This window comes from Podarcis cretensis, assembly GCF_951804945.1.
Source record: "Podarcis cretensis genome assembly, chromosome: 8".
Taxonomy (NCBI): Eukaryota; Metazoa; Chordata; class Lepidosauria; order Squamata; family Lacertidae; genus Podarcis; species Podarcis cretensis.
In genome coordinates this window covers 49813153-49837635 of record NC_137177.1, presented here as the reverse complement: position 1 = coordinate 49837635, position 24483 = coordinate 49813153, and the positions used below count along the sequence as shown (strand labels likewise).

Here is a 24483-nt window from a genome sequence, read left to right as displayed (position 1 = left end):
AAGCATAACCATTTTAACACAGATTGAAAATAATAAAACTTAAAACATATAAAGGTAACTATATATGTCTAGAAAGGCTTACCAAAACAAAAAGTCTTTCAGCAGGTGTCATATAGGTAGGAGGATGCGTACCTTATGACAATGGGTATGTGTAAGGACTCTGCTGGCAGGGAGGTTTTCTGGATCCAAGAAGGGGACCATCAATATTACCTAAGAATATCTTAAAATAAATCACAGAGCCTAGGGCTTGCCGATCAGAAGGTTGGCAGTTTGAATCCCCACAACGGGGTGAGCTCCCATTGCTCGGTCACTGCTCCTGCCAGCCTAGCAGTTCGAAAGCACGTCAAAGTGCAAGTAGATAAATAGGAACAGTGTTTCCGTGCGCTGCTCTGGTTCGCCAGAAGTGGCTTAGTCATGCTGGCCACATGACCCAGAAGCTGTACACCGGCTCCCTCGGCCAATAAAGCGAGATGAGCGCCACAACCCCAGAATCATCCATGACTGGACCTAACGGTCAGGAGTCCCTTTACCTTTACCTATGTGTAAGGACTCTGCTGGCAGGGAGGTTTTCTGGATCCAGGAAGGGGACTCAATATTACCTAAGAATATTTTAAAATACAGTGGTCAGGTTACATCCGCTTCAGGTTACATACGCTTCAGGTTACAGACTCCGCTAACCCAGAAATAGTGCTTCAGGTTAAGAACTTTGCTTCAGGATGAGAACAGAAATTGTGCTCCGGCAGCACGGCGGCAGCAGTAGGCCCCATTAGCTAAAGTGGTGCTTCAGGTTAAGAACAGTTTCAGGTTAAGAACGGACCTCCAGAACGAATTAAGTACTTAACCCGAGGTACCACTGTAAGTGAATGAGAAAATGAGTTATATCCTTCCACCTCTGCCTTACCTGGGATTTGAAGGGAGCACCAGGAGTCCACATAGGAGTTTTCAGAAGAACCCTCAGGCTGAAATAATTCTAAAGAGCTTGAAGAGTGCAACACTTGCTATTGCCGATTTCATCAACCGGGTGCCCTTCAGTTGTTTTGGACTACAGCTCCCATAACAGCCAAAGATGTCATCCAAAACACCTAGAAGGTACCAGGATACCAAAGGCTATGCAACTGAATGTAAGTGGTCTATGTAGATGCCACCTCCACTACATTGGGACACACAACAGAGCTTCAAACATAACTTAGAAAACACTAATCAACAATCATTTCACAAACACATTAGAACAAACCTGTTTCAAAATAATTTCTTGTTGTTTTTAGGACACCCCTCACAGAGCCACAATTCCCAGAACACTTAACAAACTGGTTTCCAGGATTCTTTGGTGGGAGCCATAACAGTTAAAGTGCTGTGAGAGTACTTTCAACATATGGTGTGGAAATGACTGTCAGTCCTAAATACATTTATTTATTTTATTTATGTAACAAAATTCATATACCAATTGATTGAAAGAAAATATCTAAGCAGTTTACAAAATTACTTATATTTAGAATATATCTTGCTAATTTATTTGGATTTTCTTTAAGCTTAGTTACAAACCTAGGCATGCTTTCTTAGGATCAGTACTGATTGAAATAAATGTGACTCACTTGCCAAATATTTTTACACTGTTAATTATTCTTCTGTACATTTATCCTCATACAACACCACAACCATACCCTCTGTTTCCAGTCTTCAGGCTGTGAAGCTGGTTTCTTATGCAGTCAAAACAGTAGCATCAGCACAACAGGAACTGATCAGCTGGGAGAAACAAAAAGCTGGGAACATGGTGTGGACCCCAGAAACAGCCCTATCAGAACTGAGATGGATTGCAAGTTGGTGGGGGTTGGAACAGGAAGACGGAGGTTGAGGAAGGTGAAGAGAAACCAGAACCCTGGACTGAAACAGTTGCTGCATGTCCCAGTTTAATCTATTTTGGATTTTTTAAAAAAATACAAATTGAAGGTGTGGGGCAGATATAAATGCTTGAACCTGTATCCTGAGCAGCCGGACACACTTTTAAAGCAGATACAAGCCTAGGAGTTGTGCATGTCACTGTTTCCCCATGTATACATGGGTCTCTGAGCAGTGAAATGTTTGAACTAAATGATATAAGGGACTAAGTTAGAAAGAATATGTGATAAATGACTTAATTGGAAAGGAAAAGAAACCAAAGGTATAATAGGTTGAAATGCATAAATAGGGTATAAGATTGGAAAGAGGGTAGGAAATTGCTGAATTTGATTGTGTAAAGGGGAACACAGAAAAGGGAGATGTGAGGAAGTCAGGAAAGAGGGTTACAAAGATAGTAAGTAAGGAATAATTTTTTCTTTGTTTTTTGTTGTTTTTTGCTATGGTATTTTTGATTGTCTTTTTCTCTGTTTTTTCTTTTCTGTTTTTTGATTGTGATATTTGTTTTGTTGTGAAAAACTCTAATAAATATCTTTTTTAAAAAAGAAATGTTTGAACTAAGGACACACATCCATTTGAAACTCACCAACAAAGTGCAGCTACATTTCAAAAGCTTTCTGGGCTTTGGCAATTGGTTAAGCTGAATTGAGCAATGATTCACATCACTGCACAAATGGATCTTGGCATATGAGGGCAAGAACGCGATTGATCCAAGTACATGCATTAGCTTTCGGAGTAACATTACACGACTTTGCCAATATGCTGAGTATTTGAGACGTGATCTCTAGTTCTTCATCTGCTCTTATTGACAAGGGAGATGGGTGGGAAAGGGGCCCCACCACATTCAGATACAAAAGTTGTATGAATTATGGGGTGTGTGTTTCTCTTTTTGCCTGATTATCCCCCTATGACAGCCTTGCCTTCCTGTCTTCTGTTTATTCAGTCACGGGAAATATTTTCAGGTTGAGGGGAGTGTGGAAAGCCATCATTTTCACAGGAAATGTGCATTTCTCTTTATTTTCCAGTTAAGCAAGTTAAACCACATGAGCTGGAGGGCAGCCCAACAGCCTCTTCATTTATTTACCATCAAGTTGCAGAGGGTTGGAATGGGCTGAGATAACAACAGGCCAGAGACGCACAGTCACGATGCTTCCATATCTGCACGGTGGCTCCAGCTTATCTGCAGTCATAAAAACAAAAATGTAGGTAGGGTAGTTCTATTCCCTTCATTACAGCAGTTGACTTATTTGTTGAAAGATGACCTGAGTGTTGTTATCTGGGGCTTCTGGAAAGCCCTCCAAGGGGTGGAGTGAGTGAGGAGGGGATGAATTTGCCCCCTTGTCTTTCAAACCATATTATGAGATTCTTTGGGGGAGCAACAATATTTCTGTCTAACTCACCAATTCTGTGTTGAATTACTATACAGTGGTACCTCTGGTTATGGACTTAATTCGTTCCAGAGGTCTGTTCTTAACCTGAAACTGTTCTTATCCTGAAGCACCACTTTAGCTAATGGGTCCTCCCACTGCCGCCGCCAGATTTCTGTTCTCATGCTGAAGCAAAGTTCTTAACCCGAGGTACTATTTCTGGGTTAGCGGAGTTTGTAACCTGAAGCGTATGTAACCCGAGGTACCACTGTAGTTATAAACATTCACATGGGCTCAGGTATGAGTGCTACATCTTAAAGGCATCAGTCCTTCTATTTCAAAACATTTCTGAAAATTAGCTCTTAGATCTTCATGAATATTACTCCTTCTCTGCTGGAAGCCTTCCACACATCCTGTACCTAATATCTGCATTGTTGATACCTACTCTGATGGCTACATAACAGGTGCTGCTTTGAGATCATGGGAGTTTCAGCCCCACCAAGGGTCAGCCATACAAAATGCCTTAACAGTTCCACATTCCTTTCACAAATTCAAGCAGAGTGAAATGTAATTTATGGTTGTCCTACTCAGTCTTGTGCTTTACCACAGATTGGACTTGGATCTTGAAAACTACCCATAGGAATAAGACCAGAGCTGTCAAATGAACAAGCCCATTGAGATCATAATTGTTGGGAAATAACTGGGGAATGCTAGTTATTCCTGAAGTCCCATTTGTGTGGGGAACTACAAAGAAAATACGGCTGACTGCTTAGAATAAAAACAAACAAACATGGGACTTTACGCACTCTGTAGCCAAAACAGCCCCCAGAAGAGTTTAAAACTCAGATCTATGCAGCATTTGCAAAGTGTGGGAAATATAGCTTATTAGACCTTTAAATGTCCAAGTGCAATGTGCTTACAGTTCTCTTCTGCCTCTAGCTTTCTCGGAGTGAATAGACCACAAACTTTAGTAAGTTTAAATGCTTTACTTACAGTAAACACATGTCTCACTCATGCATTGTTCAATACAACAGCAGAAACAACTCAGGCAGTAGATTATTGATTACAAAAGGCAAATACTAATCTCAAACATGCGGCCTAAGTCTGGAGTCCAAGTCTCAAACCTCTGCTCAGCTTACATGGTTCAACAGAAGAAGGAAAGGAACAAGAAACAGACAATACTTATTCCCAAATCTGAGGGGGTGTGACCTATCTGTCCCTTCTCTAGTAATTTACAGCTCTGTGGTCTTTAACCCCTTCATTTACTAACTAGCATAGGTATGCATTGTTAGCTTTGACTGCAAACAACTCCCACAATAATTACCCAGTTGAAATGGACAGCGACTTGGCCATAGAAAACATGGAGGTTACCAACTTGGCTCATGTTAAAGGTAAAGGTAAAGGCACCCCTGCCCGTACGGGACAGTCTTGACAGACTCTAGGGTTGTGCGCCCATCTCACTCAAGAGGCCGGGGGCCAGCGCTGTCCGGAGACATTTCCGGGTCACATGGCCAGCGTGACAAAGCTGCATCTGGCGAGCCAGCGCAGCACACAGAAACGCCGTTTACCTTCCCACCAGTAAGTGGTCCCTATTTATCTACTTGCACCCGGGGGTGCTTTCGAACTGCTAGGTTGGCAGGCGCTGGGACCGAGCAGCGGGAGCGCACCCCGCCACGGGGATTCGAACCGCCGACCTTTCGATCGGCAAGCCCTAGGCGCTGAGGCTTTTACCCACAGCGCCACCCGCGTCCCTGGCTCATGCTAGTGGTAACCAAAAATCCAATTGTACTTATAAAACAGATGATAGCAGCAGCTGTAAAAACCAGACATGAAATCAATAAGCCCCTAAGTAGGATGCAACAGAACAATTTCCCTCAACCAGGCACCCTCCAAATGTTTTTAAGCACAGCTTACATCTGTACTAGCTGGGGTGGGTGGGAGCTATAGTACAAAACATCTGGAGGACACCAATTTGTGGAAGGCTAGAACAGAGAATTATGCCTAAATAATTACACCAGCAAGGTCTACCTTATTTGCCATTTTGTCTTTTCCTCTACGTAGATCTGCTAATTAGAGGTAGTTGCTCTTGCTTAAGTCCTTTTACTACCTTCCAGAGTTACACTTTTCTCGTCTGTGGTTTGATGTCTTATGGAGTAGATCAAACCTTTCCTCAAACCAGTTACTGTCCTTGTTCCTGTGGAATACTCTGGCAGAAAGCAGAAACTTCCTCTGACATACCAAATAAATAGTGGCTTATTACTAATAAGAGTGGTTCTGGGGCATGATCCTGCTGGAAATCATTCCATCAGCAACACCCTATACATGTGCTCAGGGCCCTTCAAAGGCAACAAATTTCTGTCATGGATAAGCAGACATAAGGGAGAAGTGGTTGACTGAGCCAGGTAAGGAGAAGAGATGGCAGACTATTTTTCTTTCTGATGATAATGCTGCTGACCTTTGTCTCTCTGATGTTTACTCCTCAAAAATCTCTCTCTCTGATGTTCTTATTCTTTAAGTAAAGATTATTTCCCTCTGCTTGTTAAACCACAGCCATTAAACCAACCACTTTCTACAGCAACCTTAACTATGTTCCTGCCCTTCCCTCTTGTTCACAGTTAAGCATGTGGTCTTATGACAGAGAAGGATCGAAGGAATTTGGCATTTGGGCTGAGGATCATGACCATTGTCAACTTTGTCATACAGAAGAATCTTCTCTGGCTAGACCTTTAAGCCCACTTTCTCGTTTCTCCACATGCAAACTCCTCCGTCTTGGCTGTGAGTCCTAGATGTCCTGATCCCTCCCTTGCAGACTTTTTTTCCACCTGGCCTGGGAAGGTGGGCCCCTGACTGACTCTAGCAACAAAAGCTGAAGCTTCACAAAATGTTCTGGCGGGGGGGGGGGCTTGCTCTTGGTTTTTCGTATCTTTATTTTAGATCTTGTTGTGATTTATGTGGACATTGTTCTGTTTGGTTCTGTGTATTTTTTTAATGTTTTGTTTATTGTTCATGACTTTTGTTATGTTGTAATTACATATTCATGTTGTAAACTGCCTTGAGCGTGGTTTGAACTGTGGAAAGGCAGCATACAAATACAATTATGTATCTATATATGCATGTAGCTTACTCTCCCATGTTGCCTTTATTGATGCCAATAATTGCATAGCTGTTACCCACAGTAGGGCCTAGAAAATGCTCTTGATTCTCTCCAGGCAGGGATAGTTTCATACAGCAGCAGCCACGAGGCACTTGGCACCCAGTATATGTGCTCACCAGTGTGCCCCTTGTAATTTTCCTTTTGGGAGGGTGGGGTCACTTCCTATGACCCCCTCCCTCCCGCCTGCTTTTACAGTAACTCCTGCAGAAGGCCAGGCACACAAGACCTTAGCAATGTGTGGGTCCTGGGCCTGGAATGTTTTCTTTCATCTCTAATCGCTGCACTGAGGCTCATAAATCATGTAGCCAAGACAACAAGCAAAAACATGACTGTAATTTGTTTCTTCCTGGCCCATTTTTGGCACAGCAAAACCAGAGACTTTCTTGGCTGGGAATGATGATGACACCATAACAGAAGGCGAGTGAGTGGACATCAACCTGGTGACTCTTCCCCCACCTTCCCTGCTTTCTTTTTAGAGGTGCCAGGAGGTAGTAGGATGCTGACAGTTATCTCACTGCTGACCATGCTGGATAAAGAATAACACAATTAGCAACCGGATTGTGTGTGTGTGCCACTTCTTTGAGGGAAAGAACGTCATACTGTATTCATGTGTGTTTATTGTCACCAAAGGCACCTGATCAGATGGTGGAAACAAAGTTTTCAGATAAACGAATTAATTTTTTAAAATTTTTCCTTTTGGAGATTGGAGACAAAACAGGCCTGGTGGTGCAAGAAGTTTATGGACTGAAAAAAAGTTATGTTTTACACGATTGTCCTTATTTATATCACGTCTGCAGCAATCCTCTGCAGAATTAAGTGGAAGCAAACCTCACTGAACACAGTTATATTGACTTTGAGGCAAACATCCATGGGAATGGGCCACTGTATCCTAATTCCCTGATCCACAGGTGACATGTTCCTGCTCCTAAGTAGTTTAGTGTATGAGTTCAAAACTGTCTCCCATGAATACATAACAATTGATTGACTGTATTGTGATGGGCCACCTCATCCAGAACTGTTTCACGAAGTGGCTCTGGGAAGCTCTCAGATCAGAGCTGACAGAAAGCACCATCCCATGTCTGTCTCAAGCAAGTACACTCAGGCATTGACAGCTGGCCACCCCATTAGCCTCAAGCAGGCTTCACTACTGGATGCAACCAGATGTTGTGGACATGGCTCTTATAAGCCCCAGCATCATAGGGCCATGCTGCCTGGGGTTCATGGGAGCTGAAGTCTGAAACATCTGGAGAGCGACGGGTTGGCAAAGACTGTCCTAGGGTAAGCAGTGGCACCACTTGAATGGGCTGTGCTGTTGGGCCAGTGCTACACAATCCCACATAATTCTTCAGTTACTATTAAAAAGAAAAGAAAAAAGATAGAAACTGTTTTTTGTTTTTTTTCCTGAGAATGCCACTGCCTTTATGAGAACAGAGTTTCTACACAACTCCTAGTTGGGAGTCCTGGGAAATAAAGGCTTGGGATGTGTGTGACTTACTCATTTCTGACTAGCCTGATAAGACCCAAGATGGACCCCACCACTGTTGTCTTCCTCCTACCCCTTTCCCTCAGTGGCTGTCAAAGAATATGAAGGGGGAGGGAATTCCACAGATCTCTCTTGGGCCTCAGCTGAAACTCCCCATTCCATAGCTCACTGGAAGAAGAATGAGGAAAAACACATACTTATACCAGAGCCTGCCAAATGGAAAATTATAAAACAGTGGGGAGAGGAGCATGATTGACACACAAATAAATAACACTTAGAATGAGACACGTTGTTTAAAAAGAAGGGAAGTTTTCTTTTCGCTCCATTCCTACTGCAGAAGTTATGACAAGCAACAGCTGACATCTTGTCAAAGTTGTTGGATCCAGTATGTCCCATTGAGTTCAATGGGCCTGCTCTTACGGCTGTCTGGATCCAGCACCTTATTTGCTGCCAATAGCTACAGCTGCTCTCTCTAACTCTTTTTCTGCATAACGTGAACTGGTGAAAATGTGCCTCCTTTAGCTTAATAGATAGTGGTATAATGGTAAATTCTGTAGTACAAGAGCTCATCTTGACACAGATAAATTTATAAGTGATGAGAATAGGTAAAGGTAAAGGTAAAGGTACCCCTGCCCGTACGGGCCAGTCTTGACAGACTCTGGGGTTGTGCGCCCATCTCACTTAAGAGGCCAGGGGCCAGCGCTGTCCGGAGACACTTCCGGGTCACGTGGCCAGCGTGACATCGCTGCTCTGGCGAGCCAGAGCCGCACACGGAAACGCCGTTTACCTTCCCGCTGGTAAGCGGTCCCTATTTATCTACTTGCACCCGGAGGTGCTTTCGAACTGCTAGGTTGGCAGGCGCTGGGACCGAGCAGCGGGAGCGCACCCCGCCGCAGGGATTCGAACCGCCGACCTTTCGATCGGCAAGTCCTAGGCGCTGAGGCTTTAACCCACAGCGCCACCTGCGTCCCATAGTGATGAGAATAAGGTGGTGCAATTGGGGCAGAGTGAGGCAGCTGCATCAGGCAGCAGGGTGGGCAAAAAAAGAGGCAAGTGGAGCTCTCAGAGGGTGAGCTTGGTCTGGCAGATGACCATCTTCTGGAGTAGAAACAAGCCTTTTTCACTGTCTTTCTAATTTACACATGGTGGGCAAGCAATTCCATTGGTGGGCATTTAGCCCTCTCGGTACCCCACCCTTCCCCAGTGCCACCCGTATCCCAAAGATTTTATAGCATAAAGGAAGGAAGGCAACACCTCTGCTATCTTTGTTATCTGCAAACAGAACATGCAGCCCCCAGAAAGGGAAATACAACAACCTTTCAAACATTAATTAAAAAGTAATTCCCAACTACAGCGTTTGAAGCTTTCATGATTTGCAATTGCACGTTTAATTTTTTAAAAAATACACTTTTCCAACAGGACTAGATATGACAATGCTGCAAGCAAGCTATTTCTGGAACTCCGCAAGGCTATGGAAATGCAAAGCTCACATTGAATTTTAAACGGATATTTTGCTTGTGTAGTAGGAGCACAGTTAGGATCTCTTTAAGTGGATGACAGCAGGTGTTTATTTTAAATGCAGAACAGGTAATTTATTGGTGTTCCACCCATGTGCTCTGTTCCCTGCGGGTATCCGCCCTGGCCAAGGATAGTGTTCATGATTCATGTAATAAAACCAGTTTAACAAACCCGTTCTGGTGCCCAAGGTGAAAGAGTCCTACACGTGAGGTGTTTCGCCATGTTTAAATGGCTGTTCCACTTTCATTACAGCCTTTTGGAAGCATAACAATGTGACAACTTTCCCCAAAGACTTTTTGAAAGATCTGTTAGTTGTGCCAAACTAGAGCCTAACAGCAACCTCCAGTATGCGAATAGTCCAGCATCATGTTCTCATGATGAAGAAGGTGGGCATCCCTACTAGCTGGATCCATGATGTGACTTGTATTGTTTTTGATGTTTTAATCTTCTTATTGACTTCATGTAATTTCGAGTCAGTATTTTGCTACACCCTGCTCTGGGATTATTTTAGTGAAGAGCAGAACATTTCCCCATCCCTGAGCTAAGCCCTGAATGTTATAGGAAGTGTGTGCCAATAATAATAATAATAATAATAATAATAATAATAATAATTTATTTATTTATATCCCACCCATCTGGCTGGGTTTCCCCAGCCACTCTGGGTGGCTTCCAACAAAATATTAAAAATACGTTAAAACATCAGTCAAATAATAATAATAATGCCTGTTTTGTAGCAATACACTCTGGCCAAGCAGGTCTCTGGCCATTACTCCCTTCATACCTACGACCAGACTAGATTCAAGCGGGGGGGGGGGGGAACCATCCATGATGCTGTTCATCTGTTGGCCAGAGCCAAGGCTAAACGGGTTAACCCTCAAGCCTTTGCTGGATTGCCAAGAGAGGAATCATCACCTGCTTCCTAGTCCTGCTCTTCAGCACCCTCTTGTGGGATATGTACACACAGCAGTTTAAAGTGGATTCAGTGCAGCCACACATTGTCCTCATTCAAATGGCAGCCTGAATCCTACCCACAGCTGCTTTAATTTGGATTTCCCCAATATACAGATAACGCAGCAAAGGATATAAAGAAAATTTCGTAGGGGGAAAAAAGGCCAACATTGTGTGGACGAGTATTTTTATTATAAAAAAAACCTGGTGATGTTTTTTCTGGATGCCCTCTATTAACCCTCTAGTAACCCTCTGTTACTAAGTCCTGTACTTTCATTGGCAAACTGCCTCCATGGGCCTGAGGCAACACACTCACTTTTTTAAAAAACCACTGTTTTGTGCAAGTGTGGTATATTGGAAAACTCGTATCTCAAAAATTAAAACAAATTGCCCAGTTCACAACAGGCCTCAGTTTTCCAGAACTCAGGGAAGATGGAGAATAACTAATTAAGAGAGAGGAACAGCAACAGGTTGATTTCGGTAGACAACCTGTTTATTGAACGTTCTTCCTGATTTGTTTGTGGGAGGTTGTATGATACCTTATCAAGCATTTTTTTTATACCACACTCTCCAGGGCATTGCCCCAGCGCTTTCCTTACTACAAAAATCCCTTTTTATTTGGAAGCAGCTTTCATATGTAAGAGGGCCCAATCCACTTGAACTGCACCACCTCAATTTGCCAGGAATGTATTGAAGTCCACGCCCCAAACAGTAACAGCCTGGAGACAGGTAATTAATAAAAAATAATAATTTTATTATTTACATCCTTCCCATCTTAAACCATTAATGGTGTTTGTACTCAATTCTTTCCTTCTACTCTTGTCTCTGGTTGACCAGGTTTGCCAGGTTTTTGAAAGGGGGGAATAAAAACTTTGTTTACTAAAAGCAAGGTGAGCACAGTCAAAAAAATTTACCTGCCTCCAGCTCCAGCCTGTTGTTGTCACAGTTCCTGTTGTTTTGCAAACCACACTTTCCCAGCCAGATGCATTCCTAGCCTCCCCTTCCTGCAAATGTGAGACTGGGGAGCCAGTGCGAGAGCAATAAACCTGGGAGTGAGGAGGAGGAGAACATGGCAGCACAGTGAGAGAAGCAGGAGCAATTGGTATCAGATCAACCTCATAACATTTTGGAGGGCATTATTTTATACTAATCGATAGGAACACATACTTCTGAGGGTAACTTTAATTATTTAACAAAACCCACATGCCACTTGATTGTAATAAAATATCTAAGTGGTTAATTAAAATTAAAGTCAAACAATAGGAGACTGTTAAAAACAGGAATTAAAAACATTCAAAAGATAATGCTCCTGTGTGCTGGTGGAGATCTTGAATTTCACTCAGATTTTTACAGCAGAACTGTTGCTATCTAACCACTGTGATCAAAGAAGCGCATTCAATATATGAGGCTGAAGGCAGGGGTTTCTCCCCAGAAAGGCTGCTGTGTGTTTGGACTATATTTTTAAAGGGAAACAACATGTAATAATGCAAAACAGCCTGGGACTTCAAGGTCACATTTGACATACATCAACCCTCTCCCAGCTGGTGCCCTGAAGATGCTTTGGACTACAACTCCCATCAGTTCTAGTATCACAAGGTTGTGCCAGCTGGGGACTAGGTGAGTGGTAGTCCAAAGGGTACCGGCTTGGGCAAGGCTGGTATACATAATTTTAAAGAGAGAATAAAGTAGAGAAGCTTTCTCTGGTGATGGTGTCCACACTCTGTTTAAGATGGCAAAAAATAATGTCAAATTTCCCTGGAACCTATTTCCAAAAAGATTGCAGATGTGATCTATTCCTATGTGCCCTCCCCACCACAATCTCGGCCCACAAGCTTTGTCATCCTCCTCTTCCTCCTAGAGTCAAATTTCCCTGCCCAGTGTTTGTGGAAGCTGCCCAGCTGCCCCCTTGATTTCCATGGGCAAACAGAGACACCGGGAGGGCTTGGCCTCTTCCTTCTCCTGTGTTTCATGTGGGCTTCTAGCCAGAGGAGCAAGCAGATCCCTGCTGGGACCATCTTGCCTATCCTGCCAGGTTGAGATGGCACTGAGGCGACAGACAGCTCCCGGCTTAGCCCTGCTGCTCTGGGCCCTGTGCAGGACTGCTGTGCCTGTCACCACGCCTGAGGCTGTGCTAAGGGAGCACCAAGGATATTGCTACCAGCTTGCTCAGGAAAGACTGGCTTTTGAGGATGCCCAGGCTGCCTGTGGCCGATGGGGAGGGCACTTGGCACAGGTCCCTTGGGAGGTGACAGGGACATGGGGTGTTCTGAGAAGGAGGAGGGGGCAGCTGAGAGGGCCCTCTGGAGGCTGGTGGGTCTCCAAGGGCCCAACCAAGCCTGCGGTGGCAGGTAAGTCAGTCCTGTGGGGGCACCAGAGAGGGCTGGGCAGAGGTGGGAAGTTGTTTCTACTCCAGAGGGTGGAGGGTGCGTCCTGGTTTCTATCACAAAGGCCAGGTCCCTTTACACAGCTGACTTGGCTGTGGTTAAAGGCTGGGATTTGGGGAGCCACATTGAGGGGCAGGGTGTGGAGGTGGGGGGCACTGTGCTGCAGAGAGCTGGCTCTTTTGCTTGTAGTGTAGAATTCTGCTTATTTTCATCTGCTCTGTCAAGGGCATACCACCCCGCTCTGCCTACTGTGGTCAGATCTTACAAGAGGGCAAGGCCCTCACCTTGCCCTGCCCAGCTTGCCACCATGCCCATGGCAGCCTCTTGTGTCTTTGCCCAGGAGCCCAGCCTCATCTGCATGGGGCTCACCATCAGCCCCCCACCTGCACCTTCCTCTCCAGCCTGGGCCTGCTGCAGGAGGCTACCGGGCCCACGTGCCGCCAGAGGCATCCTTTCATCTGCGAATTTGGTGAGAGGCCAGCTGGGCTGCCAGGGTGGGATTGTGACACCCCCACTCCACCCCACCTCTGAGGACAGAGATTGCTCCTCCTGACCCAGGAGGGGCTCCCTTTCAGGATGGTCTTTTTTGCAGGTCCTGTGGAGGGAGGTGAATGCCCAGTCAAAGTGGCCAGGAGTGCCAACAGCTCCAGGCCTTGGCAAAAACAGAAGGCTCAGCTGGTAGGTGATGGTGGCCAGTTCTCTTCCCTCCAAGTCCAAAGCAAATAGGCTTTCCCTCCTGCTGCCTGAAACCAAACTCCAGCAGATGCACCAAGGCAGGGGGGGGGGGGCAATAAAAACAGCCTGTCTGCCACCTCTTAGCCACCCTCCAGACAATTCCTTTGGGCATGATTCCTGGGCAAGCTCCTAACAGGGAACTCTTTGCCCTGCCCCTTCCAAGAAAGCTATTTGGGTGACATATCCTACCTGGCACAGTGGCACTGCTCTGTCCCACTCTTTTTTCTCTGTCTGCCTCCAGGATCTGACCTCCATGGGGCAGAGGCCACAAAGGCTCATGCGGCGGCATCTGGGTGATAAGCAGAAGTACCCAGGTGATGTGGGGATTTATTGATTTCTGAAATAATGCATTGAAGAGTAGGTCATCTGCAATTATAAGCAATTGTGAGAGGCTGATCATCTTGGGTCATTCTGCTTATTTTAACAAACCCTTTAAATGCCCTAAAATAATATTTGTGGGGCTGAAAGGGGTATTTTATCTTATTTCTCATAGACCATCTTTTCCAAAAGATTGTAGATGTCAGCAAAACCAAAATATATGTTTTCAGTCTGCCTGTACAGAATTACAACTCCAACATTTACAAATGGTATTTGTTTAAGCTGTGCCCAAGGGGCAAGGCACCCGTGATTAACTGTTTTTAACAAGTTTTATTTCAGATAAACTTTTATTGCCATGTTCTACCTCTTCCATGGAAAGAGCCTGAAGCAATGCTCAGGATGAAAATAAGCAACTGTAATAATGTAAAAGCAGGAATATAACTAGTAGCCAGTGGTTCCCTTATCATGAGGCTGATCCTTTTGCCGGTCAGGGCAGTGGTTTTCCCCTGAAAGGAAGCAGCTTGTTGAGACAGGCTCACCGCAAGGAGTTTGTGTTTATGGAGGCCAAAAAGCCTGTTTCTGTGTAGGCAGACCCTGAGGGGAGAAAATACTCTTGCTCATACTTCTCCTCTTGCCTCCAGAGACATCAGCAATCAGGGAGGCATTGCAGGATGTTGTTCCCAGGACCTGGCAGCAGGTAAAAGAGCCCCACTGGGAGGGAGTATCTGGGGAGGGGACCCCCTTCAGCCCAGCCCCATTGAGGCCCACAGCAGAGCCACCAACCTTCCTCTGGCTCAAGACAGCCAACCTCTCTTCTGGTGGTTAGCACAGGCCTTATGTAGGCCGGGAATCCCTTATTCAGTGATCTGCATTTGCCTGCCAGCATTTGAGCCCAAACTCCTGATTCTGCCTGCAGGAGCTGCTCCAGCGACTGACACTGCCGGTGAACAATGGTGCCTGGAGTGCCTCTGAGCTGGTATGATTGGGCCCATGGGGAGGGCGGATGCCCCAGAAGGGACTGAGCCCCAACTCCAAAGGCTGTGTAGCTCCCATGGGGAACCTGAAGAAAGAGTCAGGCCAAGTCCTAAGAAGCTCTTTCCTCCAAGAGAGGTAATGGGGAACATCTCATAGAAGGAGTCGAGGGATCCCCATTAGTGCTGAGGGTCATGGGCAATGCATGGGCATGGAGGAACATTAACATTATGTGCCTTTGCGTGCCAGGAAGAGGAGGTGGGGTTTCTTCAGGCTGTCAGTGAGGACCTGCTGAAAAGGAGGCCTCCAGCCTCCCCACACTGGCACCTCCTCAACCTCCTGGCAGTCCATGGCACCAGCCGGCTCCTGCAGGTCATTCTGGGCCCCTGCTCACCCAACATCAACATCCAGGTGAGGATATGCCACACTCCCGGGTGCCCTGGTGGGGAGGGACAGGTCCCTTCATCCCATATTGCCCCATCTTGGATGGAGATTGAGTGCCCAGTAACTGCCCACTTCTCCCTCCAGCAGCATGAGGCCCTGACTGGCACTCTGATGCAGATCCTTCACAAGCTGGAGCAAGCTCTTCAGGAACTGGGGGGCAGCAGTGATGCCATCACCATGGAGACGCCTCTCATCAGCATCTATACACACAGGTAAGCTACCAGGCTTGCAGCCACTGGGTAACGGGGAAGGTAGGAAGCTTGACTGGTCTGGGAAGGGAAGGGAGAAAGATCTTGGCAGGAAGTGTCCAAGGGAAAAGGCCTTGAGGTAGCCATCTGCCCTTCCCTCATCATGGCAGCTGGCTCACATTTGCCTGGCTGTCCTGCAGATTGGCAACTCTCCTAAGGCACCCTGATCCCAGGCACCATCTGCTGTGCCCTGGCTCTAACCCTAACTCTCTTTGTCTCCCTGGCTCAGGGTGAACTCTTCCAGGCTGGGCAATATGGCGTTCTCCTTCCCTGGCAACCCATGGGCAGCCAGAGTCATTTTGCCAGGGCAGTCTGCACTGGGCGCCGTCATGCCACAGAATATCCCAGTGGATGTGCAGGTAAGACGGAGCAGGAGTGTGTGGCTGGCCCTCTCCTTTGGACTGGGCACAGGGGCCTTCCCTTTCCATGAAACGCAAACTCTCCTCTGGCATCTGCTGCTACCCCAGGAGGAGAAGGAAGGCAGAGAGCACCCAGGCAACGAGTCACTTGCTGTGCTGTGGAATGCACTGGGGCCCAGCACTCAGAAGCGACTTGGCTCCTTCAGATCAGCCTGATGATGCACCCAGAGGCATCTTCCCTCCCTCCCTCTTCTGGAGCCTCATGCTTCTGGGTTGGACTCCAAACATTTCATGACACCCCCTTGCCAACACCCCTGCAACCAAGGCCCCCTGACTTGGCCCTACTCAATCTACCTACCCAGTGCTTCCAACAGTAAGCAGCCATGTTTCCAAAAATGGGGAGCAGAGCGTGAGGGGGGGGGGAGCGCCCAGCCATCCTGCCGAGTGTGGCCATGTGGCCGAGCAGGCATGGCTGGTGGGTCAGGCCCCCTCAGCAGTGGCGCTGCCCTTTCTTCTTCTCTCCCTCTCTCTTTAGATGGTGAGCTTCCTGGGCAGCCCCTTTCCCCCGAGCTCTGGGGAAGGGGCCACAGGAGCTGTAGCTGAACTGAACCTCCTTTCTGAGGGCAGCCAGATCAGCGTTAGCAACCTGAGCACCCCTGTCCAGGTATGTCCTGCCTAGAGACTTTGGGCTGAGTGGAGCCTTCCTCCCTGTAAGGGGGTGGGCTATTGAGCATCTCCAGAGGGCAAGGACAGCCCTCCAGGATCATTTCTCATGGCAGGATCTCATAGTGTGGAGATCAACTGGATTAGCCACCAGGTAGGCCAGCCGCTTAGCCTGGGAGAGCCTACAGTACAGGGTCTGGTCTCTCTGTCATCATCTTTCCCTCTCTCCCGCTGCAGCTCACCTCCATCAGTGAGGCTGCCTCTGCTCCGGATGAGAGCCTGAGGCAGCTGCTCATCTCACTGTGGTGGTGCAGTAGCAGCCAGTGACATCCTGCTCTCTTTTCCCATCCCAGATTTTCCTGCCCCGGGTTGGGCCTACAGCCCCTGCCGAGCCAGCTGCCTTCCTCTCTCCAGGGGAGGCCCTCCTTCTGACTGCGAACGTGACATGGACAGGGGGATCCCTGATGATCCACGCTCACCTGGACCCTGTGGGGCCTCTGGAGCTCTTCCTGCAGCCAAGCGAGCAACTCCGGGAGCCCATTGAGCCCAACGTTGGCCTGGGTATAGCAGGGGGACAGAAGAGCTGGCTTCTGCTTCCACTTTTGGCCTGGGGAGTGTGAGGACCTCTTCCTAAAATGGTTTCCCTTTTGTGTTGCCCCCCCCCCATCTCCTGCAGATGGCTACACTTGGCTAGTGAAGGAGGAAGTTCTTCGTGACCTGAGAGGAGCCCTTCAGTTCCTGGTGGTGCCACTGAACCTCTCTGCCAGCCAGGGTCCTGCCACCTTACATGTCAGCACCTATGGGATCCAGTGCGTCTCCCGGCACCTGCCTGATGCCCAGTGGCGAGAGGCAGGCTGCAAGGTGAGTCTTGGCGTTCAAGAAACAAAGGGAATCTGGGTACCTTGCGCCCCCTACTGCCAGAGGCAGGGAAGAATCAGAATAGCTGCCTCTGGTCCTTAATAACACTTCTATCCCATTTCAAGACCATACTGCCTGCTTCTTTATTTAAAGCATCTGGATCTCTGTTTTGTGAGAAATATCCAAGGTGATCTGCTGCCCAGAAGCACCCTTAATCCCACCCTGTTTGCAGGTAGGAGAGAGCAGCAGCCTGGCGGAAGTCCACTGCCTCTGCACCCACCTCTCCTTCTTTGGCAGCAGCTTCTGGGTGGCGCCAGTCCAGCTGGATGTGGTGCGCACAGCAGAGTACTTTAGCCAGGTGAACAAGAACCCAGTTCTGGTCGTGGTCCTGGGAGTCGTCTGTGCCCTCTACTTGGTGGGGGTGGCCTGGGCCCGCTGGTTGGACACACGCCCCCTGCACCAGGTAAGTTGTTGGGGGTGAGAGGGCCGGAGGTAAGGGGGGGCCGGTTCTGGCAGCAAGCAGCACAAACTCACATGCCCTTGGCAGCTCTTAGGTAGTGATGCTCTCAGAAGGGCAGGTCATGCAGCAACAGCCACCATTTGGAGACTGAACTCTTGGAGGGTCTCCAGGGGCTCTCCCACGCCATGTGGAGAACAAAGGACTCTGATCTCCTCACCCTCCACCCCTAAAGGGTGTGGCTGGCTAGGGGCGGGGAAGGCTTCTTATTTTCTACAAATGGTCATGACTGCATTTTGCTCTCTATAAACATACAGCTGAGTCAGATGCAGCTAACTCTGTTCTGTCTAACGATTCCATGTGGATTTAAGGTTTGCACATCTCTTCACCAGCAAAAGAGATCCCCTTATTCTGGTCTTCACTGGGGCCAAGTGGGAAGGACAACTGTATGTATGGGGCCTCAGCGCTCTCTGCTCTCCTGTGCTGCTCCATGGCAGAGCATGACCCTAGAAACGCCACCCCTCACGCCCCTCTCCCTCTCCCAGGCAGGGCCAGTCCTCCTGTCCGATGATGATCCCTGTGCCCAGTATGGCTACCTTCTCCAGATCTCCCTGCATGGGCAGCAGAAGGCCCCCGGAGGCAGCCCCTGTGTGAGTGGTCTGCCCTGAGTGATGGAGGGGGTGGGGTGCCTGGTCTTTGCCCCAGAGCTCACCCAGCCCCTTCATCTCCAGCAGGTCTGCATCTGCCTGCAGGGATCGTCTGGTGTCAGCAAGCCTCGGCGCCTGCCCCTGGATGCCAGCCTCTTCCTCCTACGGGAGCCATACCCACTGGGAGAGCTCCAGAGTATTTGGTTGTGGCAGGAGCCCCACTCCACCCCACAGCTGCCCTGGTCAGTCTGCCCAGAAGTAGGGTGGGTGGGTGACATACCACTTGGAGACATTGTGCCGGCATTCGGACACTGCCCACCTGCCATGGGGTGCCAGCCTGCCTCTGCTGGACATGCCACAATTCCCCCTCTCTCTGAATGGGGCAGAGGTGGTTATTGTGTCAGGGTGACCATCCTCAGGCATCCGAGAGGAGGCGGGGCTGGGGGGGTCAGCACACCTGGCACTCATCCAGCAGGGAGGCCTCTTGCCTCTGCCTGGCAGGACTTTCTTCCAAGTGGGGCACTAGAAGCACCAGCCTCCTGCCTGGCACTCACTACCCATCCCCTTCCCTCAGGCATACCGCCCACATCACAGTGCGAGACCTGCAGCAAAGTAGGAGGTTCCATTTCTCTTGCCAGCCGTGGCACATCCCAGCAGCAGGCGCCCCACACAGCACCGCCCAGCATTTCCTAGCAGCTCCACAGCACCAGCTAACAGCATTCTGGTAGGCTTACCAAGAGACGGGGGAGTCTGTTTGGGTGTCCTCAGCCCCCACCTGCCCACTGTGCATGAACTTAGCAGGGATCTCCGAACCCCCTCCTCCCAGGCAGAGCTGGAGACTCCATCTGTCTTCCTCCTCTGGCTCTCCCATAGCCTGGCCTTGGGTCCTGCTCCCACCCATCTATCTACCACTCTCTCTGCAGGCCCATCTTCCGGCAAAGGACTCTGAGCGGTCTTCGGGAGGAGCACACAGTGCTGACAGTGCTACTGACCCGAACAGGCCATGGGCGGCCCGTCACGCGGGTCCAGGGCCTCTCCTGCGGCTTCTGCCTCCTCCTCTGCTCTGCCCTTGTCAGCCTCATGTTCTGGGAGGTGCCCCATGATTCACCCGAGCTCCTAAGTGTTGGTAAGGGTTGTGCCACATGGGATATCTCCCAAGGGCCACTGGCATGGAAAAGGGGGCTGTGCAACTCCTCTGCTCCAACTTCTGCCAGTAGAGGAAAGTCCCTCCTGCCACAACTGGAGAGACAAACGCAGTCATACCCTTGGGGCCGGCCGGAGGGACGTTCATGTATTAGGACTTCAGAAGAGCCTGGGTGCAGCTGGATCAGGCCAACTGCGGGTGGGATCTTCTCACACAATGGCTACCCGATGCCTCCTGGGAAGCGCACAAGCAAGGCTCCTCTCCTAAATTTGATCCCCCACCCCCTGAATCTAGAGGTATCCTGCCTCTGATTGTGCAGGTAGCAGTTGGTGCCTCCTTCCAGCTTCCTTGGGGCACAAAGAGTAGTGACTGGTAGGTCCACTTGCAGGCACTTTCACCCCCCCACCCCCGTTGATACACAGGCAGCTGCTTCTCCCTCTCCTGGAAGGACATCATGATCAGTGTGGAGAGTGCCTTGATTACCTTCCCCGTCAACTTGCTCCTTGTATTCATCTTCCGCCACGCTGAACCACGCAAGAGCCATGCAAAGCCCGGCCTGGCAACGGCTGTGCCCAGTGCCCCTGCCAGCCCAACAACCCTGGACACTGTGCATGAGGTAGGGACAAGAGCTCTCCAGGACCCAGGGCATTTTCCCCATTGTGCCTCCCCTTGGAATAAGGCCACGGCTGAGCTGGCAGTGGAGAAGAACCCCCACCCGATCCCCGAAGCCCCACGTCCCCCAGGATCCTTCTTGCACCAGTGAACTTGGTCCCAGGGAGACGTTTTTGCATTTGCAGATACAGCAAGCACTGGCTTGCCAGAGATTTTTCTCTGTGGCAGTTATGGGATGGCTTTTAATAGGTAGGAGAGGATATGTTAATGATAATTTATCCCTCCAGGTGCCCACATTTGTGGGCTGAACATACAAAGAGATCAGCTTATCGCTTCGTTTAAAGCACAGGGCTGAGCAGAGTTCAAAGTCTCATCCTCAGCAGAAAAATAGAAAGCATAGGAAAAGGCTGTGAAGCATTCATTAAATTCAGTGCAGCCACAAAGCAAGCTGGTTGCCCCTTAACAAAGAACCAGACACAGACTGAGAAGTAAGTTTAAAATATGTTTACTTACTCATAGTCATGCAATTGTTCTCAGCAGCAACAGCAGTAAAATAAATGCAGGCAAAATACTTATATTTACAGTATGAACAGCTTGAGGCATGTGGCCAATGCTGGAGCGATAGGATATATGTCTGCTCCATCACTGGCTGAAGAGAAAAGAGAGAGGGAAGGAACAGGAAATACTTTGATTCTTCATTTCCAAGAGAGGAGGGAAAATGACCTCACACAGAACCATCTCTACCAATTACATTTCTATGGTCCGAGTCTCTCTATCAATAATGTGACCCTATGGTCTTAACCCCTTCACATGCTAACTCACAAAAATATGCATTGTTAGATTTGGCTGCAAATCTCCCACAGCACTTCTCCTATCTGCTACATCTTCTTGTGCCCAGCTTTGCCCACCTTACCCTCAGCCTGTTGGGTGCATTTGTGCCCCAGTCGCCTGCCACTCTCCCGTCTACCTGTGCTTGTCTTTCCCTCCCTAGAGCCTGCGCGGGGCAGTGGAGACACTGAGCAAAGCCAGCAAGCAGAGCCAACAGCTGCTACATCCCGACATGGACCTTGAGGAGCTTCTGCAGTGGCTGGCTCGTTTTATCCACCCTGATCCTGGGGAGGAAGAGGAGGCAGCAGGTGAGAGCCCAGCCATGCCTGCCTGCCTGCCTTGGGCAGCCCTGCTAGACCCCCAGAGGATGGTGACGCTGCGGCTTCTGCTTGCAGGGAGGGAGCCCAAGATCTCCAGTGTGGCGCCCAGCCCTGATGCGCTGCACCAGACCTACTGCAACCGCTACCTCCTCCTGAAGCTGCGGCACATCTCCTGTCTCCTGGGGGAGCTGGAACCAGGAGTCCCGACAGCCAAGCACCCTCCGGCTCTGCAGCAGCGCGTGGAGGAGATGGCCAGGCGTCTCGAGCTAGCAAGCCCCATCCAGTCTCGCTCCATGTAGGTAGCTCAGACAGGCTCTGTGAGCAGGCAGGGAAGCCTATCTTGCAGAGCCTCTTCCTCATGCCTTCCTCTTGTTCCTCCACAGCCTAAGGTGGCACTTGCCCTGGTGGGGCGCCTGGGTGGGGTGGGCCCTGCTGGTCTCCCTCAGCGCAGTGGCCACCTTCTTCTCCTTGCTCTATGGCTTCCACTATGGCAAGGAGAGCACCGAACGCTGGCTCATCTCCACTGCCATCTCCATGGGCCAGGCCCTCTTCGTCCTGCAGCCCCTCAAGGTACTTCCCAGCCAGGCTGAGCAAACCCAGCATTCCAGGGGGGCCTTCTCATGAGAGGTCGGGTTGCCAGACCTCTAAGTCTGATCTGAAGTCTTCAGGTTTGCCTAGTACCCTCCAGGTGGCAGGTGAAGGGCTTGAATCGCTAGATGGGTGAGAGTTCCAGTGGTGTGTGTGTGTACACAGAAGACTGTGTATAGAGGGTGCACACTTTGGACCAGCAGGAGCTGGATGCAAATTATAGCATAGACACTCTGGAGGACTACCTCCACTCTTCTCCTAATTAACCTCTGTCTCTAGGACCCTTGTGACTATACGTACCAGGGTCTGTGCCCCTGACACCACCAGGGGCAGCCCCTAGGTCTCAGTTTTGGGCCCTGAAATCTCAGGGTCTGTGATACTCCTCAACTGGCAACCCGTAGGGGAAGGGACATCTCAGCAGCAGCAGCAGAAATCATGGTGCACATACTTCTTCCTCATCTCATGTATGTGTCTGCCACCTGCCTGGCTGGGACAGGTGTCTGGCATTGGAGCACTGCAAACACCCACTGCATCTCCTCTCTTCCTCCCATGAATTTCAAGGGGGTGGGGGAGAATTTAACCAAAGCACCCTCACACATACACCAGTTTGTTGTGGTGTTTTGGCACAAAGTGAGGGGCTTGGCTCATCTGGAGAAAGGGAAGCCTGCAGATGCTCCCTCTGTTTTATGGATGGGGGGAGGCAAAATGGCTGCGGATCCTGCCCATCCCTCTTCTTCCATGAAACCCAATGCAGGTGATAAGCTTTGCCATTTTCTGTGCCCTGATACTGAAGAAAGCAGAGGATGAAGATGAGGCAGCCCTGGACCTGGAAGACCGGTAAAGGGAGGAAGGAGGCTTGCAGAAGTGGAAAGGCAGGATGAATTGAAGGAGGGAAAGGGAAAGGGGCCTCTCCAGAGAGGGTGGGGACCTGGACTGCCTCCATGTAGAGAAAGGCAAAGGTGGCACTGAGAATGTCCCGCACCAACTGCAGAAAACAAACTCAAGTTCAAAAAATTCCTTTCAAGACAGGGGCCAGACAAGAGGAAGGGTTTTCAGTACTACGTCTGTTCCCTCTTCCACCTCCCGTAAGGGAAGGTTATGCACACACAGAGAAGAATCACGCCTCTCCACTTTGGATCGGCATGACTAGGAGCCCACCTGGACCATTCCTCTGCTGCTTTGGCTGGCCCGGCAAGGCATGCAGGCTTGGTGGAGGAAACCAGTTGCTGGTGTGGGCACCTCTGGTTGCCAAGAGCAGGTAGCCCAGGGCCTGCTCTGGGAGAGGCAGAGGATGCAGAGTGGCTACACTAGGCATCTCCTGGGCTTGCTAAACAGGAAGGAAACACATTGAACTGGAGCCCCTGCAAGGGCAGGACTGGGACTGTCCCCTGTGGAAGGGGAGAAGATTGGGGAGGACTAAAAGGTAGTGACTGGCATGTACACAGTGGGGGTGGAGAGGAGTCACTACCCAGTGGCAGAGCAGCTGCTTTGCAGGCCCCCTGCCTTCCTAACTCTTGACACTCCCCATTAAAAAGATCTCGAGTAGTCTCTCTTTGCTCGTGGCCTTGAAACGCCACTGCCAGTCAGACTAGAGCAGACATATTAGGTTACCAGTAATTTAACCATCCTAAGGGACACTGCAGCTCCAGGACTGGGGCCAAGGGAGTAGAAAATATGCTGGGAAGCAGTCCTAGGGCCCCATCCTGACCCACATCTTCGACCTCTGTGATTGCAGGCTGTGCTCTTTCCAGTGATGGGAGGACAAATTTCTGCGAGGCCACCTTGGCTTTTGCCACGCCATGTGCCCAAGACCTCTAATCAGCCTCTCCAACATGATGTCACCCACACCTGTACAAAGGCCAGGACCATCTCTCTGGAGGAACGGGAGGGCACAGCATGGGAGGGGGACAGCGAAGTCCCATTCTGTAACCTGCCAATGGAGCCAACCCTGAACTCACTGAGTGTTGAAAGAGTTGGGATGCAACTCAGCTTGCTGAGGGTTTGCATGAGGTTAAAGTGGATAGAGAAGGGAACCTCCAAGATTGTTTAACTGCCCTTTGATCTCTGTGATGACCTTTCCTTTACTATTAGACTGATTTTCTTAGGGTTCCTGACAGTGACCAAACTTCCTGCTTCCCCCTCTTCCTTCTGAAGCTGAAGGAGAGAGGACATCTATGGATGTATCTCTGCCGAGAGTAAAGAGCAAGCATGACTCCCTTGCAGCTTTAAGATTAATTAGCTAAAACTAGTAACTCTTTTCTATCCAAGTATATATTTCTTATAATAAATGGAGCTTTATTATATTCCAATTTTAAGTACTCTGTGTGTGATTGCAATGAAGGCAAGCCTCCTCTCCCCAGTAAGAAGTCTATGTGAGGTCAGCTTCCAAGCTGTGTGCTATCTTGCAAAGTGATTCAACACTAGGCATGGCCCACACCGAATAAATGGCAGGCTACAGGTCAGTGGTGTCTGTGGAAGCTCTCTTTCACTCTCTGAGGACATCATAATTGGTTGCTCAGGGGCCCAGGCCCAGATCCAGACAC

General features: G+C 49.2%; 1 protein-coding gene and 3 long non-coding RNA genes across 11 annotated transcripts; 3 read left to right on the top strand and 1 right to left on the bottom strand.

Moving 5' to 3' along the window:
• Nucleotides 1–421: 421 nt before the first annotated feature.
• LOC307223265 lies at nucleotides 422–6144 on the top strand. The gene is made up of 5 exons (XR_013842055.1): nucleotides 422–620; nucleotides 861–1125; nucleotides 1675–1857; nucleotides 2919–3095; nucleotides 5418–6144. It is a non-coding gene; the product is annotated as an uncharacterized lncRNA (long non-coding RNA).
• Nucleotides 2978–14717, bottom strand: LOC307223264. Its single transcript, XR_013842054.1, has 4 exons — nucleotides 14584–14717; nucleotides 13672–13848; nucleotides 11278–11409; nucleotides 2978–3073 (listed from the first exon to the last, which is right to left on the bottom strand). It is a non-coding gene; the product is annotated as an uncharacterized lncRNA (long non-coding RNA).
• Nucleotides 7213–11087, top strand: LOC307223267. The gene is made up of 3 exons (XR_013842058.1): nucleotides 7213–7322; nucleotides 9317–9484; nucleotides 10992–11087. It is a non-coding gene; the product is annotated as an uncharacterized lncRNA (long non-coding RNA).
• LOC307223254 (polycystin-1-like protein 2) lies at nucleotides 11443–24249 on the top strand. Of its 8 annotated transcripts, none has more exons than XM_079989158.1 (23): nucleotides 11602–12711; nucleotides 13088–13216; nucleotides 13340–13425; nucleotides 13724–13796; nucleotides 14442–14497; nucleotides 14717–14776; nucleotides 15022–15183; nucleotides 15304–15428; nucleotides 15694–15823; nucleotides 16359–16487; nucleotides 16840–17047; nucleotides 17163–17347; nucleotides 17577–17807; nucleotides 18347–18451; nucleotides 18533–18690; nucleotides 19023–19172; nucleotides 19372–19574; nucleotides 20015–20208; nucleotides 21196–21340; nucleotides 21428–21647; nucleotides 21736–21922; nucleotides 22695–22777; nucleotides 23676–24249. In XM_079989158.1, the coding sequence occupies exons 1-23, from the start codon at nucleotides 12279–12281 to the stop codon at nucleotides 23692–23694; spliced, it is 3471 nt and encodes a 1156-aa protein (XP_079845284.1). In that variant the 5' UTR covers nucleotides 11602–12278; the 3' UTR covers nucleotides 23695–24249. The 8 variants fall into 8 exon arrangements, with proteins under 8 accessions (XP_079845287.1, XP_079845284.1, XP_079845283.1 ...); XM_079989157.1 differs by having other exon boundaries at nucleotides 11845–12711; nucleotides 15301–15428; nucleotides 18536–18690; XM_079989156.1 differs by having other exon boundaries at nucleotides 11847–12711; nucleotides 15301–15428.
• Nucleotides 24250–24483: the final 234 nt, after the last annotated feature.